The sequence below is a fragment of the Drosophila erecta genome, unplaced genomic scaffold (assembly GCF_003286155.1).
Source record: "Drosophila erecta strain 14021-0224.00,06,07 unplaced genomic scaffold, DereRS2 tig00000092-arrow-pilon, whole genome shotgun sequence".
In the NCBI taxonomy this organism is placed as follows: domain Eukaryota; kingdom Metazoa; phylum Arthropoda; class Insecta; order Diptera; family Drosophilidae; genus Drosophila; species Drosophila erecta.
In genome coordinates this window covers 7,993,379-8,008,214 of record NW_020825207.1, presented here as the reverse complement: position 1 = coordinate 8,008,214, position 14,836 = coordinate 7,993,379, and the positions used below count along the sequence as shown (strand labels likewise).

The window sequence follows — 14,836 nt, the reverse complement described above, 5'->3', positions numbered from 1 at the left end:
GAACTCTTGAAGTGGGTTAATTATGCTGTCACCCAATTTTCTCTAATGGTCACTAATTCAAATTGGAGGGTAGAAAATAATTTATTGACAGGTTAGGTAACCATGAATCTAATAAGCTCATAATTATGTGAATTAGTACCAAAAGCGCCAGCGCTCGCAAAGGAAAACCATGGTGGATAGCAGCCACCCACATAAGAGTACTGCCCATCCCAGGCGCAAGGAATCGACATCCAACGAATGAAACCCAAGAAAGTTTTCCAGGAGTCGAACATAACCAGCGCGCATTGCATCGTTGAAGTCGGATACAATCCAGTGCTGCAGCAGTCCTGCGTCCTGGATCCGCATGATGAATATATTCAATGTCGACTGCAGGTGGCAGTCCCTTCTCATGGGATAACCGATTATCGGGGAGCCCAGGCATGCGGATGAGAATCTGAAGATGGGCTTGAAGGCGTACTGCTGTTGCAGTGAGAAGAACTCCCATCTCTCCAGGGTGAAGGGGTAGGCATAGCTGCGATTGAATCCCAGAAGAGCCGATACCTGCTCACTGGCATTGACACCCACTAAAAGTTGAGCTACTCCGTCCACCAAATCTGGTTCCACATGCCGCAGGAATGTAGGGACTTCGTAATATTTTACCAGTACCTTTTGCTGCAGTCGGATAAGCTGTTCCATGCTGTCCACTTGCTCGCCCACCACCAAGGTGGTGAAGAAGCTGCCCAACATAATGCTGTAGAGGTTGGTGACCACAAATCCCAGAATACTAAGGTGTACCGACACTATAAAATACCTCAGGGATGGGTTGTAAATCCTAGAGGGAGAGCATATATAAATTATTCGGCTGATGCTATCTAGGATATTAAGGCCAATCCGCAGATCCCAGGTGCGGTGCTCCAGACCAGGTTGAATGTAGTACAGCACTCCGCTTATATAAATTACTGAACCAAGCAGCAGTATCCAGCTCGATTGGTTAAGAGGCAATAGTAGATACATGTAGCGGGATATCTCGTTCCTGACCGGAACAATAAGACAATTTCTAGCTATCAGCAGGGGATAGCTGTGGTCTCCCTTATTTTCTGGAACATCTACATACGGATGCAGGGAGATCTCTAGCTGGCCGTCTACAATCTGATTCATTATCCGTCCCATATTCACGCTGCTGTTAATGGCATGCTCCTGGTGGGGATTAGTGACATGTAATGAGGCGTTGTGGCGATGCAGATACTCCACAAATGTGCGATATCCAAATCCTCTAATCTGCTTGCGCCCGGTTTTCTGATCCTGCACGAAAAACACTCGCGGAATATCGTTCTCCACCGGCGTAGACACCACATAGCCTTGGAAATTTTGTACACTTGGTGGGAAAAGCGGATAGAAATTAGGATCAAGCTTAAAGAATCGAATCCTTGGATAAGGATTATATGAATAAATCCGATCTCTGTGCAGAACAAGAACTTTGAGGAACTGTAAATGCCACAACATTTTAAAGATGCCCATTATAGCATTGTAGGATGGACTTCGTTTGTTTGATAAAACCACAATTAGGCGAATACTACGTAATCGGCGAAGTCTCTTATCCATATGAAACCAAATCAGTTCGTGGGAGCTTTGGCAAAACAACAAACTAACCGAATTATCAGCATTTATGCTAAGGTGAGCCAGAGCTGAATCGTTTTGGGCTGCAGTTGAGGTCTCCACCGTATGACAAGTTACTTCCATCCTATACTGAAGCCAAATCATCAAGTTGTTCAGGTCATCCGAATTAGTATGGCTGCCCATGAAGATGGGGGTATTTTTCCAGTTCTCCCTGCCGCGGATGACAGTCAGCACGGATCTCAGGAAAGTGATGTTGTAACGTCCTCGAGTGGAAGTGCCCACTTGGGCACGAGTAGAAAGCAACAGGAGTAATACCAGAACGTTGTACATGGTGGTTGACTGTGCATTGGTTTCTTGAAATCCTTGCATAAGGCTTATAAGTTAGGCAGTAATTGAAATAATTATACATAATCAAGACTGATTGGTCCTATCAATGATCAGAAGCTAGGGAAATTGTTGCAATACTTCCTTCTGAAGTATGTTATCCAATTTCAGAATTAATTAGGGACCTTTTTTGTCGGGATATATTTATAATTTATTTTATTTACTTAACATATTTTGTTGGAGGTGAGCATTGAATTATTGCACATCGATGTGGACAGAAATGATAAAACATATACATTTAAAGTTCTGCTGAAAACATATTGAAATTTACAAAACATAATGAAATTAACCAAACACTTTAAATAAATTAAAATTACAGCTGACATGGATAATATCCTCGAAAAAAACTTATAAACTTTTTAAAGTCCACAACCTTTAGAAAAAAATATTTGTTGGTAGGGCAACTAAAGCCAAAAAATCAGTGGATAATACTTTTGAAACCATAAGGTTTCAAATTTCTGGCGGAGATTTGTCTATATATGGAATCGACACCCTTTCTGTGAAAAGGGTCACTTTTGTTGCTGACGTTGCTTTGATTGCAGAAGGGCGGACAACACCAACGCAGTATCTAACTCCTGCTGATTACCAGGTTCGTTGTCCAAAGATATTTCAGCAGCACGTTCGTGAAATCGAGCCAAGACGCGAGAGCGATAGTCTGCACATTCGTAAAATGTAGTATACAAAACTGAAATCATATTCATTTTCAAAACTCACCCACACTGCCCGCCAGCGGATTTCCAGTAAGTCGAAGAGTCTCTAGAAGCGGAAGATTGGCGACATGATTAACCTCATCAAGCTCCTCGATCTGATTGGAACTAAGGTCCAGATTAACTAGTGAAAGCAGTTTTCGCAGACCACCCAGGGTCTTGATTTTGTTTTGAGCTAGCTTCAGAGTGACTAGGTTGCCCATCGTCAAATGCCAGTCCACACACTCTGCTATAAGATTCCCAGACAGCGAAAGCAACTGGAGTTGGGGAAGTTCGGCCAGATTTTGGACGGTCCGTATTCGATTCTGGTCAAGGATTAGCCGCTTGAGTTTTGGAGCTGTTCTTACACTGCCATCAATTTGGGTTAGCAGATTGCCCGTTAGATCTAGTTCTGTTATCTCTTGCCACGCATCCGCACTGACCAAGGCACTACCATTTGAAGTGGACGAACCGGAACCGGAGGGGGAAACAAGGATGGTCTCTGGCAGCAGGCTGGGCACATCACAGTGCTTGTGCAGATTGTCACAGAGCAGGACTTGGTTTATGTTCTGTATGGTTGTGTTATGAACACAGATTGTCTGGAGAGTCGGCTTTAGAAGCTCGATGTCCACAATGTTTTCGGTGGACAAAGCCGAAAATTTGAGCGTCTTGAGATTGCGAAAGGCATTTAGATTAAAACTTAGTCTGTTCGGAATGATATTGCTGCGATCTATTGGCACATCCACCGTATTGTAATCCTGGGCATAACTAGCATTGTCCTTGACCGGGGTGACCACCAAAGCCACCAGCTGTGTGCAAAAGTCCAGCACGTGCGAGAAGTCGTACTTTCCACCGCGATCCAGGCTCGGTGGGCAGGGAAGACTTAGCCTCTCACTAATAGCGTAGACCTGGTAAGAAAGGGAACAAATAAAAAACAATGCGAGAATAAATATTCTATGTACAAGTATATTTTATATTGATTTAAGCTGCCATTGCAGTCTTTGTGTTCTTTAAAGGGAAAATTTCTTTCTCTTCTTTTGATAGAAACTTCAGCATCAATTTATAAAGTAAAGCTATCCCCAGATACTTTCTCTCCTTATTCGATAAGCTCCGAGTTCGACCACAGTAAAAACCCAATCGTCGGTTAGTCAAATGATTCATACCGAGAGCATCAATGATGGATGCCTCACGAGTTTGCGCATCTTGTGAGGAGATTCCCTGAAAAGCGCGGATTAGTAAGACTCCACGTTTCGCCTTCCATATGGACACTATTAAGGCCAGTTTGGGGTCCTTTACTAATGTAACGCTGTTGGTTTCATCCAACAGTTTCTGGGCATTTTTTAAATGAACATAAGGGCGGGTGGCCTTGCCTTTGCCTACATAGAATATGGCTTTTAGAAAGGTATACCAAACATCCATTAGGTGAAGATGACTGGCCCGTTCTCTTAGGTTATTTGTTACCCGAGGATCCAGCAATATGTAGTTAAAATAATGGCGATTATTACAGTCATTATCTCGATACCACTTACTATGTTGTCGGACAAACTTTAAAAGGCTACTTATATTCTTAAAATTTATCTCCGAATTTATGGTCTTCTCCAGCTCTGAAGAGAAATTTGTGTGATGCTTGTGGAGTGTACCCACGGAGTAACTAATGCCTCTAGCTTTAAAGTTATCTCTAAGCTGTAAACGGATGGTTTGGATAAATTCGAATACTAATAATTTTGACATTTTTCTGTATAAACATAAACTTAACAATAAAGGCAAAGAAACTACCTACATATGTATGTTAATACATTACCTCTAGAGCTGAAAGGTTGTATTCCTTCTTGGAGCTGAGCAGGGCATCCCCGCTTTCGTTGAACAGCTTGGCAAGATCTTGTAAGAGATAAATAATGTCGTATTTATTGAAGTCTAGAAACTCGGCCAGAGCCCGCGGCAGCTCTGTCCGGAAGTAGATGAGAAGTTCCTGGAGGTACGTTTCCAACTGTTCACGACGCTGCTCCAAAAAGGAGGGCTGCTTATTCCCGACCAGCTGAAAATTCGAAATTATTTACGTATGTACATATATGCAATAAATCATTTGTGGGCGTACCTTTTTCGGCGGCAGCAACTTCTTACTGATGGAGATCTCGCCAACCAGCTTCTCGTGAAGATTTGCAAAGTCCCGATAGCGGCGCTCCACCAGCCACTCCACCTTGCCCACTCGCACCTTGATGTCGTAGTAGGTCACTCCGCCGCTGGAGCTCTCGTTTGTGAACTTTGGAACCGTCACCGTGGTGTCCTCGTGCTGACGGTAATAGCAAGCCATCGCAGTCCTTTCCGCTTCCCTGAGATTTTGTCGAACATCTGGATCCGCATCCAGCAAGAAATCATTTAATAAACATTGTCCAATAAGCCAGTATTGACAGAGTGCTGTCAGAGCTAACGGGGAAAAAAGCCAAATTTGAACAAAAAGCTAAAAACTGGCTATAGGAAAAAGTGGCTTATATAGGCAACTGGCGTTACCAAAATAATGTTACAATACAATACAACGTTACAATTATTTACATTTATCTTACTTTCAGATCGCAAACTATCAATTTCGCTAGGTTATTATGGTAAAAGTCCGTAAAACATTAAGTTTCAATCGTACTTCTTATTGAGTTTGAAACAAAGCTAGATCTAGCAAGAAGAAAGTTAAAGTGGCAGCACTGCCATCGCTTTAATTAAATACCAAATGGTATATTTTACAGTATGAAAACACCCCTTCCTCACTTGCTATCGAATTATCGATTGTTTGTCTTTCGGCTTTTTTGTTTATATTTGCTTGTTGGCATTTTCAGTTCCCAGAACAATTGTTTTTAAAGTTAGTTAGCTTAAATAAGCAATGCCAGTGACAAAGCAATCTGGAAAGTAATTGACATATCCGCTCTGAAGGCAGACGAGGCGTTAAAATGGCCTTCCTGGGCGACTGTGTTATCGTGTTCGTGTCGCAGGCAAGTAGAAGTCTCAATTTGGATATAAGTGAAGTACAATAACTTTTCAAATACATTTTAGATGATATTCTTCGCCGGCGGCTGGCTGTTTTTCAACAAAGAACTCTTTAAGCACTATGAGATTCGACACATATCCGTTCAGTTGATTTTTTCATCCACATTCGCCTTATCCATAACCATGTTCGAGTTGATCATATTCGAAATCATCGACGTTCTGGAGTCCAGTTCAAGGTACTTCCATTGGCGACTGGGTCTCACGTTACTACTCTTCATGACGACAGCTGTGATACCCATTTACATTTGCTACTCCGTGATACACAGCATTTCCTTCTGTTAGTCAATATCACTTTTTGCTAAATTTTACCCCACATAACTTTATCTATTCTCTTTAGTTTCCGATAGATGGGTCCGAATTCTCACCACAATCTGTTGGTTCGTCTTTCTCTATGGACTTTGGCGGATTGGCGAGCCATTTCCTTTACTGAGCGCCTCCCATGGAATCTTTACGATCGAACAGGTCGTTTCCCGAATAAGTGTGATTGGAGTCACTGTAATGGCCATACTTTCCGGCTTTGGTGCCGTCAATTATCCGTACACCAGTATGACCTATTTCATCAAGTAATGAGTTGCCATAAATTTCTTCTTATCTCTGTTCAACTTTTCCTTCTTTTCTATCGTTTGGCAGGCCAGTGTCTCGGAATGACATCATCTGTTTTGAAAGACGTTTGGCTTTGACGGTAGACATGCTGACGGCCAAGAAGCGTAGGATTGCGCTGGCCGTCTATAATCACAACAAACTGCATCCTGCCAAGCCCAGAATTTGGGAAATGCTTACTTCGGCGGTGCAACGCAACACGAACAATGGCGAAGGTTTTTTTTATATAAAATCCTGTTATCTATATGTATAATTTCTTCCCTTTAATTTCCAGACATCAATCAACTAAAACAGGAAGTATATGGCTTGGAGGAGCTATTACGCTCTGTTTTTTTGGAACTTAGTTCATTGAAGAACATGGAAGAACGCCAAAGATGGTCTCAAACATTGAAGGGAAAGTACTTCAATGTTCTGGGACATTTTTTTAGTGTTTATTGTGTCTATAAAATATTTATGGTAGGTATATAACTAAACAACTTTATAGTTTTGATTAAAAGTACGTATACTTAACAGTGTTGCATCAACATCATCTTCGATAGAGTCGGTCGCAAGGACCCAGTCACACGTGGCCTAGAAATTGCCATACACTGGTGCGGCTTTGACATTGACTTTGCGTTTTGGAATCAGTATATATCATTTCTGCTCGTTGGCTGCATTGTGGTCACCTCGATCAGAGGCTTGTTGCTGACGCTCACAAAGGTAAGTTGTTTAATTTCTAAGGTTTAACTCATGCTATATGCTGTTTACCTTTTTTTAGTTCTTCTATCGCATTTCATCGAGCAAGTCGAGCAACATTATAGTACTAATTTTGGGCCAAATAATGGGGATGTACTTCTGTTCCTCCGTGCTGCTGATGCGCATGAACATGCCAGCCGAGTATCGTGTGATCATCACCGAGGTTCTGGGAAATCTGCACTTCAACTTCTACCATCGCTGGTTTGACGTTATATTCCTGGTCAGCGCCTTGACCACCATCATTGTTCTTTATCTGTCGCGCAAGCCAGTTCGCGTGGACGATTCCGATCTGCACTGATTTAATATGGAGCGCTTTAGAGAGCCTTTTTTAGAATAAGCAGAAACGATTTAGAATCAGTTAACCTAATTATTGCAAGCTTTAAGTTATATATATCCCTGTATATACCAGTGTGTATGTATGTATTTAATGCAGATTAAGCTAACTTACTGTATAATGATGCACAAAAATCAAAGTTACATTTGCTTGTTAAAGTGAAATAATACAACGAACTGTTTGTCTCTGAAAAAATATCTCAAGATATTTCCGTTTTTAGACAAGGGATATTTACTCGCAGCTTAAACATCCTTGACGTAAGCTTTGAAAGCTTTCTACTGCCTTATATAGGTCTTTGGGTTACCTTTACCAGTTGCCTGTCGTGGCACGGTTGGCTCAATTTTGAGTGAGTTTCGGTTTAACATTTACAGCACTTATACAGTATTTCATAACCAACGTTCCATTGTCTTAAAACATTCCACGGTAGTTCCTTGAGGAATGAAAACTAAGGGAAAATTCAGGGACACCTTGATGGGTGGAAGCTAGAATGAAGACGTTCAAATGGGCAGGACAATTGTGTACCAAATAAAGGGAATACAAACGTTATTTTAAAATATGAGTCGGAATTATTTATATTCTGAAAATAAGGTCTTCTATGCAATTACACACATAACTCTTTCTTTAAATGAGTACTCTCTTCATTTTATGTAGTACATATTTGTATCGTTTAATCATCTGAGCCCAATTGTGAAGGGCTCTTAGACAAAACCTAAAAAACGGCAACATAAAATTGCAATTACAATTAAAGATGGACAACTTTTTATGTGTCCCGAAAAACGCGATGTTACAGAACAGAAAAATAAAAATAAAAATTGGCAACTTTTCCGGGTCCCAAGGCGGATAAGGATAAGGATATAACCATTTGCGCACTTTGGTGGCTAAAAATGCCATTAAAATGTTGCGGCTGCCGCAGATCCAACTGAGCGAAAAGCAATTCGAGAGTCTAGATGAATAAATCATGAAATAAAAATGATTGAAGGGCACCAACCCAGAAGGCAAAGAGATGGGGTTCGGGGGGATAAATGGGTTGCGGATCCAAAAATGCAGTCAAAAGCGCAATATATGAGGTGAAATCAATCAGCTGGAAGCCCAATGAATTGGTAACTAAACACGGAGGAGAGACAACGCATTGCCTAATTAGACAGAAAACCGTAGCGAAGTGGGGCTCTGTGGCCCCCTTTTGCGTGTTTACTTTTAACCTTATCGATTTCATCGATTAGTGATTGATAATGTGTGTTGGCCTGCTCCACTTGCTCTACCCAAGTCGACTTCATGGTCATTATGCAAATTTTTACCAGGCAATTGATTAGAATTTCATTTGCATTGCGCATACGCCCCGTATGTCGACGATGCCATAATTAACGCTGCCTGCCCCAGTCACGGTGGGTTAATTAGCATAAATTCAATTAGTTTCCTTGTTTGCACCTTGGGTTGTCTCCGGAGACTTTGTTCCACAGCTCTTCTATCCCGTCATATACGCCAGGTGTATCGACCTGATCTTATCGATGGGGAACATATAGAGGAGCATATGCCATTTTGGGGCTGCTTGTTTTGTTGGTTTGTTGGTTGCTCTACCTCTTTTCTCGCCTCTTCTGAAGGCCCCATGCATATTTAGCATATTTCCTGCTTGACATTTGACCTTTTGTCTTGCATTGCGTCAGATTTGCTACGCTTAAGGTAACAACTGGCGTTTCTGACTGCGCTTATCTGTCTGAGTCTCGCCTCAGGACATGAGAAAGACATTAGCATAAGCAGGCGGCATTTGTTCAGATTGCCGACGAATTTGTGACAAGTTATGCAATAGGTCTTCAGTTAGATTTACATACGAATCCCGTGTGAGATAAATGTGCCTGGGATAATAGGACGCATGTTCCTTGAAGCGCGAAAAAGTGTGTGGGACTATAATATACTCGTATAATAGCTCAGAGTTCACTTCCTGCGTATTTCTTTTTTTTTCTACTTGATTTTTATAAAGTCCCTTAGTTTTGTACTTATAACGCTATATACTCAGTACCATAATTAACGCGGAGAGCTTGGCGATGATTGCTCGATACAACATTAGCTCGATCTGATATTTTTTGGGCATTCAGCCATCCGCAGCCAAATGTATCTGGCTTAATGACTATCGTTTGCTATCCGTTAACCTTTTGCCATCGCTTTGGTCCATTTAACCTCGTCGATTGCCTGCGTCCGAGAGTTCCCACCTAGCAACCAACGAACCAATTAGGACCCATCTCCATCTCCGCGAGCTGGGCAACTCATTAGTGGACGGCTCCACATAATTAAAGCAACAATTCCGACGAACGGAAATGCAACAGCACAGTAATCAAAGCACTTGGCAATTATTACATTGATTACCAGATGAAAGCCATAAATGCCCGTAGGACGTGGGCATGGTCAGTCCACGGAGGAAATGAAAAGGACTCGTATATAAAGCAATATCCAGTTCATTAGGGCTGGCCATGAGGGGAATGCCTACTCTTAACTTATACCTGAATGCAAAGTCTTTCTGTGCCATGCCGATTCCCAATCAAATTATTTACTTCATCAAATATTTAAAGGTGGTGCAATGTTTCCCGGCCATGAAATACGATGGCAGGGCAATTGAAATTGGCAGTTAAACAGGGCAATTTTATTATTAATATTTAAAAGGTTCAAGAGGCCACGTGAGTTGTGGTCTTGCTCTAATGATAGAGAAATCATTAAAATTTTAAACTATGCCAGGCATTTATTTGTTTATTCCAATGCTGAATACGCACCCTGTTTTTGAAAATGGATCAATGTTTTTTGAGCGCAGCCTTTTTTACCTGTCAGAACTTAGGAGCGTCATCATGATGATGCTCCTGATACTGTAAATGAAGTGAGGGGTTAAAGGTTAAATCGGTCTAGGGGCTGATGCATAATTATATATATATTATATGGAGAGGTAGTAATTTAATGGCCTACCAAGTTAAACACCTGACATGAAAAGCGTGTGAAGTGAGTTACCCCCACGGCTCCTATTTATTATTCAGGTACCTTGCCTTCTGCCTCGTATTCATCGTACTCATCTGTAAACTTTTCCAGGATTATTGCTCCATTTTGTGCTCCAATGGTTTTCCCTGAACTCACGCCAAAGTTGAACGGGCACGTGAGTGCGCCAGCGCCTCATAAAAGTGCCATAAATGTTGATAAGACATGTTTGTCATAGGTGAAACTCTGTGTCAGCACCTCTCTGGCTGCATCTTGGCTAAAGAGAAACGAGGTGGCAAGTAGTTCGTGAACCCGATATTCCACAGATTGCTTTATTACCCTCCCAGCGAGCACAATGTAGGTGCTGAGCTATCTGTGTGGACTTATGATTTGTATGCCAATTTGTCAGCTTATTAGACGGGGCTCAAAGGCCATCTTCATGGCATGACAACAAGGAGATATTCCGCTCAGAAGTATCTGTACCCTGCAATTTCAAAATGCATTGCTACATTGAAAACAGTGACTTAATCAATGAGTATGTATAGCTATAACCTAAACTGGAATCATATTGTTGCAGTGTGAAGTTAAAAGCCTTTCATAGTATATATTAGTCAAATTTGTCTTCAAGATATATTTTTCTGTGTGACAACTAATGTCTCGTATGCCACAATTGCAGGCACTTTTCCATTAGCGAAAGGACAACCAATGCGATTGCGATTGCGATTGTACCGCCAACTGGCCATTTCCAGCGACCAGCTAACGTTGTCAATGATGGCCTCAATCACAGCTGTCATAAACAGCGGCTGTGTCCTTTCCTCTGTGCAACCATGGCTACACGATGGCGTCCGTCGGGAGAGAAGGATGTTCAGGATACACCCTGAATGCCAGCAGGTCGGTCATTGGGGGGAATATGGAAGGAGTGACGCTTCCATCAGTTGAGTTTTGTATCTCTTTTGTGGAGCCATCCAGTGCTATTAATATGGAAATTATGCAAATTGAATTGACTTTCGTGGAGCCTGAGGCCCATTAAGCGCCATTTAAGTTGTTTTCTCACTGTGAAGGTGTTTATATACGAATTCAGTCAAAGAAGATAAGGCATCTTTGAAAGGACTGGAACTGACTTTAAAGGCTTAGATATGCTAAGCTTAAAGGTTTCCTCGCATTACCGTGGTAACATAAAAATATACAGAAAAAACATTATTCCAAGTTTATGAAATTCCTTCTCATACTGAATGAATATTAGAGTGAAATTCGTATGAACTCGTTGAGTGCATGCATGTAGAGCAGTTTGTTTTAGAAGAATATTGTGTATACGCCCAGTTGACACACGACTTATTGTTTAAATTGGTAGCTGTGTCGGCACTACGGTGAATGGGAAATTAGAAGGTGTAACGACATTGTTTTGTAAAATTTTAGTGTTCGGCACATGAATTATAGAATTCCAATTCAAGGCAAATTCAAGAATGATAGTTCAACCTATTCTTACTTAGATAGAATATCGAGCTTATGGTGTGAAACCACTAAGCTTTGAGGAATTTACAAAAATTGTCCGCATCAAAGAACCCAATTTTATCAACTATTCCAAACATTCTACCATTTATTGGCTGCAGGCCCAGTTAACGGGTTTGTGGCCAAATTTTCATTTTTCCTCTTCGATTGCCACAGGTGCGGTGGCTCAGTAATTTGTCATTTTCCATTCGGTCAGCTACTGCTCCCAGTGGAGCGAAGAAACCTGCCAGTTGTGTGACATTCGCCTTGGAGCCGGAAAGGCCAAGCCTTGGCTAATCAATAAGTTTTGGGGAGTGGGAACCAAACTGGAAAATAGCTCACTCTAAATGGACTTTATTCTATGATTGTGGTATTGATTATGCTTTTCAATGCCGTTGGTGGGCACGGAAAATGCCCATCGGGCAAACAATGGAACCCAGTGGCTAAAATGTGTATAAAATATTACTTTGGTTCATAGTCGGACAATGGAACTTAATCCTAACTAAATTAATGAACCCTAAATGGTCATTACGGCATTCAGCATTTATAACTATAAAAAGGTGAGGCGAGGCTATTAAAGATAATGACAACTAATTTTGAGGTTATTCCAGACAAAACACTCAAAAATATAAAGATAAAATAATAAAAGGTATAAAAAGAAGTATGAAAAATTAAATGATATTTGTTTGGCCTGAGTTGGGTTTTTGTTGGCAAAACAATGCATTAATTCTGGTCGATGGTGTTGAAAAACCTTTACAACCCTTTCTCCATTTCTTCGATGCTTTTGTGTATACAAAATGGACAACAATTTGTGCCTTTATCAAAACTCAGACAAAGGTCCAGAAGTGTCTGAAATATTGAAGGCGGAAACAGTTTCTGTTCCTGTGTTAATACTTTTCATTTATCATTAACAGCCTCGTTATTTTCAGTACACTTCGCAATGAATAAAAAACATGGAACTAATGATTGTGATTTTTTTTTTGCTGGCCAGTCAATGTCCATTTAAATAACGCAAATTTTCGTTTACATATGCATGAGGCACCACCAAAATCAATAAATATTTATACGTACAATACAATAAATACAATACATGCAATAAATGTATGTACTCGTACAAACGAGCGAACTCTGCAATAAAATATTATCCAGATTGCCTGTTATAATATCCGTAAACGTCTCGCTTCACCTTTTATACCCGTTACTCGTAGACTAAAAGGGTATACTAGATTCGTTGAAAAATATATGACAGGCAGAAGAAAGCGTTTCCGAACATGCCCCAAAGCTGAAGTTCTATACTCCATAACTGAACTCATCTTAATCGGATTTTGAAGTGGCATACCTCTAAATGTTTCTGGCGCAATTCTGCATTCAAATTTAGAAATATATTTTTTTTCAATTTTTTTGTAATTTTCTTGATGTGATGATGTTGTATAAATTCAAAAAGTTAAAAAATGTCCCAAGGCTGAAGTTCTATACTCCATAACTCAAGTTATCTTAATCCGATTTTTGCAATTTTGTGGTGCAATTCTCTAAACAACTGCATTCAAATATAGAAATTTATTTTTTTTTTAATTTTTTGATGTTATGATGTTGAAGAAATTCAAAAAAATGAAGAAATGTCCCAAGGCTGAAGTTCTAAACTCCATAACTCAAGTTATCTTAATCGGATTTTGAAGTGGCATACCTCTAAATGTTTGTGGTGCAATTCTCTAAACAACTGCATTCAAATATAGAAATTAATTTTTTTTTTGATTTTTTGTCATTTTTTGATGTTATGATGTTGAAGAAATTCAAAAAAATGAAGAAATGTCCCAAGGCTGAAGTTCAAAACTCCATAACTCAAGTTATCTTAATCGGATTTTGAAGTGGCATACCTCTAAATGTTTGTGGCGCAATTCTCTAAACAACTGTATTCAAATTTAGAAATTTATTTTTTTTTTAATTTTTTGTAATTTTTTGATGTTATGATGTTGTATAAATTCAAAAAGTTAAAAAATGTCCCAAGGCTGAAGTTCTATACTCCATAACTCAACTTATCTTAATCCGATTTTTAAGTGGCATACCTATAAATGTTTGTGGTGCAATTCTCTAAACAACTGCATTCAAATATAGAAATTTTTTTTTTTTTTAATTTTTTGTCATTTTTTGATGTTATGATGTTGAAGAAATTCAAAAAAATGAAGAAATGTCCCAAGGCTGAAGTTCAAAACTCCATAACTCAAGTTATCTTAATCGGATTTTGAAGTGGCATACCTCTAAATGTTTGTGGCGCAATTCTCTAAACAACTGCATTCAAATTTAGAAATTTATTTTTTTTTTAATTTTTTGTAATTTTTTGATGTTATGATGTTGTATAAATTCAAAAAGTTAAAAAATGTCCCAAGGCTGAAGTTCTATACTCCATAACTCAACTTATCTTAATCCGATTTTTAAGTGGCATACCTATAAATGTTTGTGGTGCAATTCTCTAAACAACTGCATTCAAATATAGAAATTTTTTTTTTTTTTAATTTTTTGTCATTTTTTGATGTTATGATGTTGGAGAAATTCAAAAAGTTAAAAAATGTCCCAAGTCTGAAGTTCTAAACTCCATAACTCAAGTTATCTTAATCCGATTTTTAAGTGGCATACCTCTAAATGTTTGTGGCGCAATTCTCTAAACAACTGCATTCAAATATAGAAATTTATTTTTTTTTTAATTTTTTGTCATTTTTTGATGTTATGATGTTGAAGAAATTCAAAAAAAGGAAGAAATGTCCCAAGCCTGAAGTTCAAAACTCCATAACTCAAGTTATCTTAATCCGATTTTTAAGTGGCATACCTCTAAATGTTTGTGGTGCAATTCTGTAAACAACTGCATTCAAATATAGAAATTTAATTTTTTTTTAATTTTTTGTCATTTTTTGATGTTATGATGTTGGAGAAATTCAAAAAGTTAAAAAATGTCCCAAGTCTGAAGTTCTAAACTCCATAACTCAAGTTATCTTAATCCGATTTTTAAGTGGCATACCTCTAAATGTTTGTGGTG

At 39.4% G+C, this 14,836-nt stretch overlaps 5 protein-coding genes across 5 annotated transcripts; 2 read left to right on the top strand and 3 right to left on the bottom strand.

The window, feature by feature from the left end:
- Positions 1-132: 132 nt before the first annotated feature.
- Positions 133-1,926, bottom strand: LOC6549032. Its single transcript, XM_001975505.2, has one exon. The coding sequence runs from the start codon at positions 1,924-1,926 to the stop codon at positions 133-135; it is 1,794 nt and encodes a 597-aa protein (XP_001975541.2).
- A 186-nt stretch (positions 1,927-2,112) lies between these two features.
- On the bottom strand, positions 2,113-5,138 carry LOC6549033 (nischarin). Its single transcript, XM_001975506.2, has 4 exons — positions 4,762-5,138; positions 4,468-4,701; positions 2,695-3,574; positions 2,113-2,635 (listed from the first exon to the last, which is right to left on the bottom strand). The coding sequence occupies exons 1-4, from the start codon at positions 4,975-4,977 to the stop codon at positions 2,490-2,492; spliced, it is 1,476 nt and encodes a 491-aa protein (XP_001975542.1). The 5' UTR covers positions 4,978-5,138; the 3' UTR covers positions 2,113-2,489.
- Positions 3,615-4,450, bottom strand: LOC113564322 (ankyrin repeat and LEM domain-containing protein 1). The gene has a single exon (XM_026980922.1). The coding sequence runs from the start codon at positions 4,395-4,397 to the stop codon at positions 3,648-3,650; it is 750 nt and encodes a 249-aa protein (XP_026836723.1). The 5' UTR covers positions 4,398-4,450; the 3' UTR covers positions 3,615-3,647.
- A 265-nt stretch (positions 5,139-5,403) lies between the features above and the next one.
- On the top strand, positions 5,404-7,565 carry LOC6549034 (Golgi pH regulator). Its single transcript, XM_001975507.3, has 7 exons — positions 5,404-5,644; positions 5,706-5,976; positions 6,037-6,262; positions 6,330-6,514; positions 6,574-6,755; positions 6,813-6,998; positions 7,057-7,565. Exons 1-7 carry the CDS (start codon positions 5,603-5,605, stop codon positions 7,330-7,332), a joined length of 1,368 nt encoding a protein of 455 aa, XP_001975543.1. The 5' UTR covers positions 5,404-5,602; the 3' UTR covers positions 7,333-7,565.
- Positions 7,566-12,128: 4,563 nt separating this feature from the next.
- Positions 12,129-12,451, top strand: LOC26526781. The gene is given in 3 exon segments (XM_015157366.2): positions 12,129-12,285; positions 12,350-12,360; positions 12,363-12,451. Coding segments are annotated over 3 exon segments (216 nt in total). The 5' UTR covers positions 12,129-12,169.
- The last annotated feature ends 2,385 nt before the right edge of the window (positions 12,452-14,836 follow it).

Coding starts and splice junctions, on each gene's coding strand:
- LOC113564322 (XM_026980922.1), bottom strand. CDS start 4,397: ATGTCAAAATTATTAGTATTCGAATTTATCCAAACCATCCGTTTACAG.
- LOC6549033 (XM_001975506.2), bottom strand. CDS start 4,977: ATGGCTTGCTATTACCGTCAGCACGAGGACACCACGGTGACGGTTCCA. Junction 4,702..4,761: donor AGTTGCTGCCGCCGAAAAAG/GTACGCCCACAA, acceptor TCGAATTTTCAG/CTGGTCGGGAATAAGCAGCC. Junction 3,575..4,467: donor ACAACCTTTCAGCTCTAGAG/GTAATGTATTAA, acceptor CTTTCTTACCAG/GTCTACGCTATTAGTGAGAG.
- LOC6549032 (XM_001975505.2), bottom strand. CDS start 1,926: ATGTACAACGTTCTGGTATTACTCCTGTTGCTTTCTACTCGTGCCCAA.
- LOC6549034 (XM_001975507.3), top strand. CDS start 5,603: ATGGCCTTCCTGGGCGACTGTGTTATCGTGTTCGTGTCGCAG. Junction 6,756..6,812: donor GTGTCTATAAAATATTTATG/GTAGGTATATAA, acceptor TATACTTAACAG/TGTTGCATCAACATCATCTT. Junction 6,999..7,056: donor TGTTGCTGACGCTCACAAAG/GTAAGTTGTTTA, acceptor ACCTTTTTTTAG/TTCTTCTATCGCATTTCATC.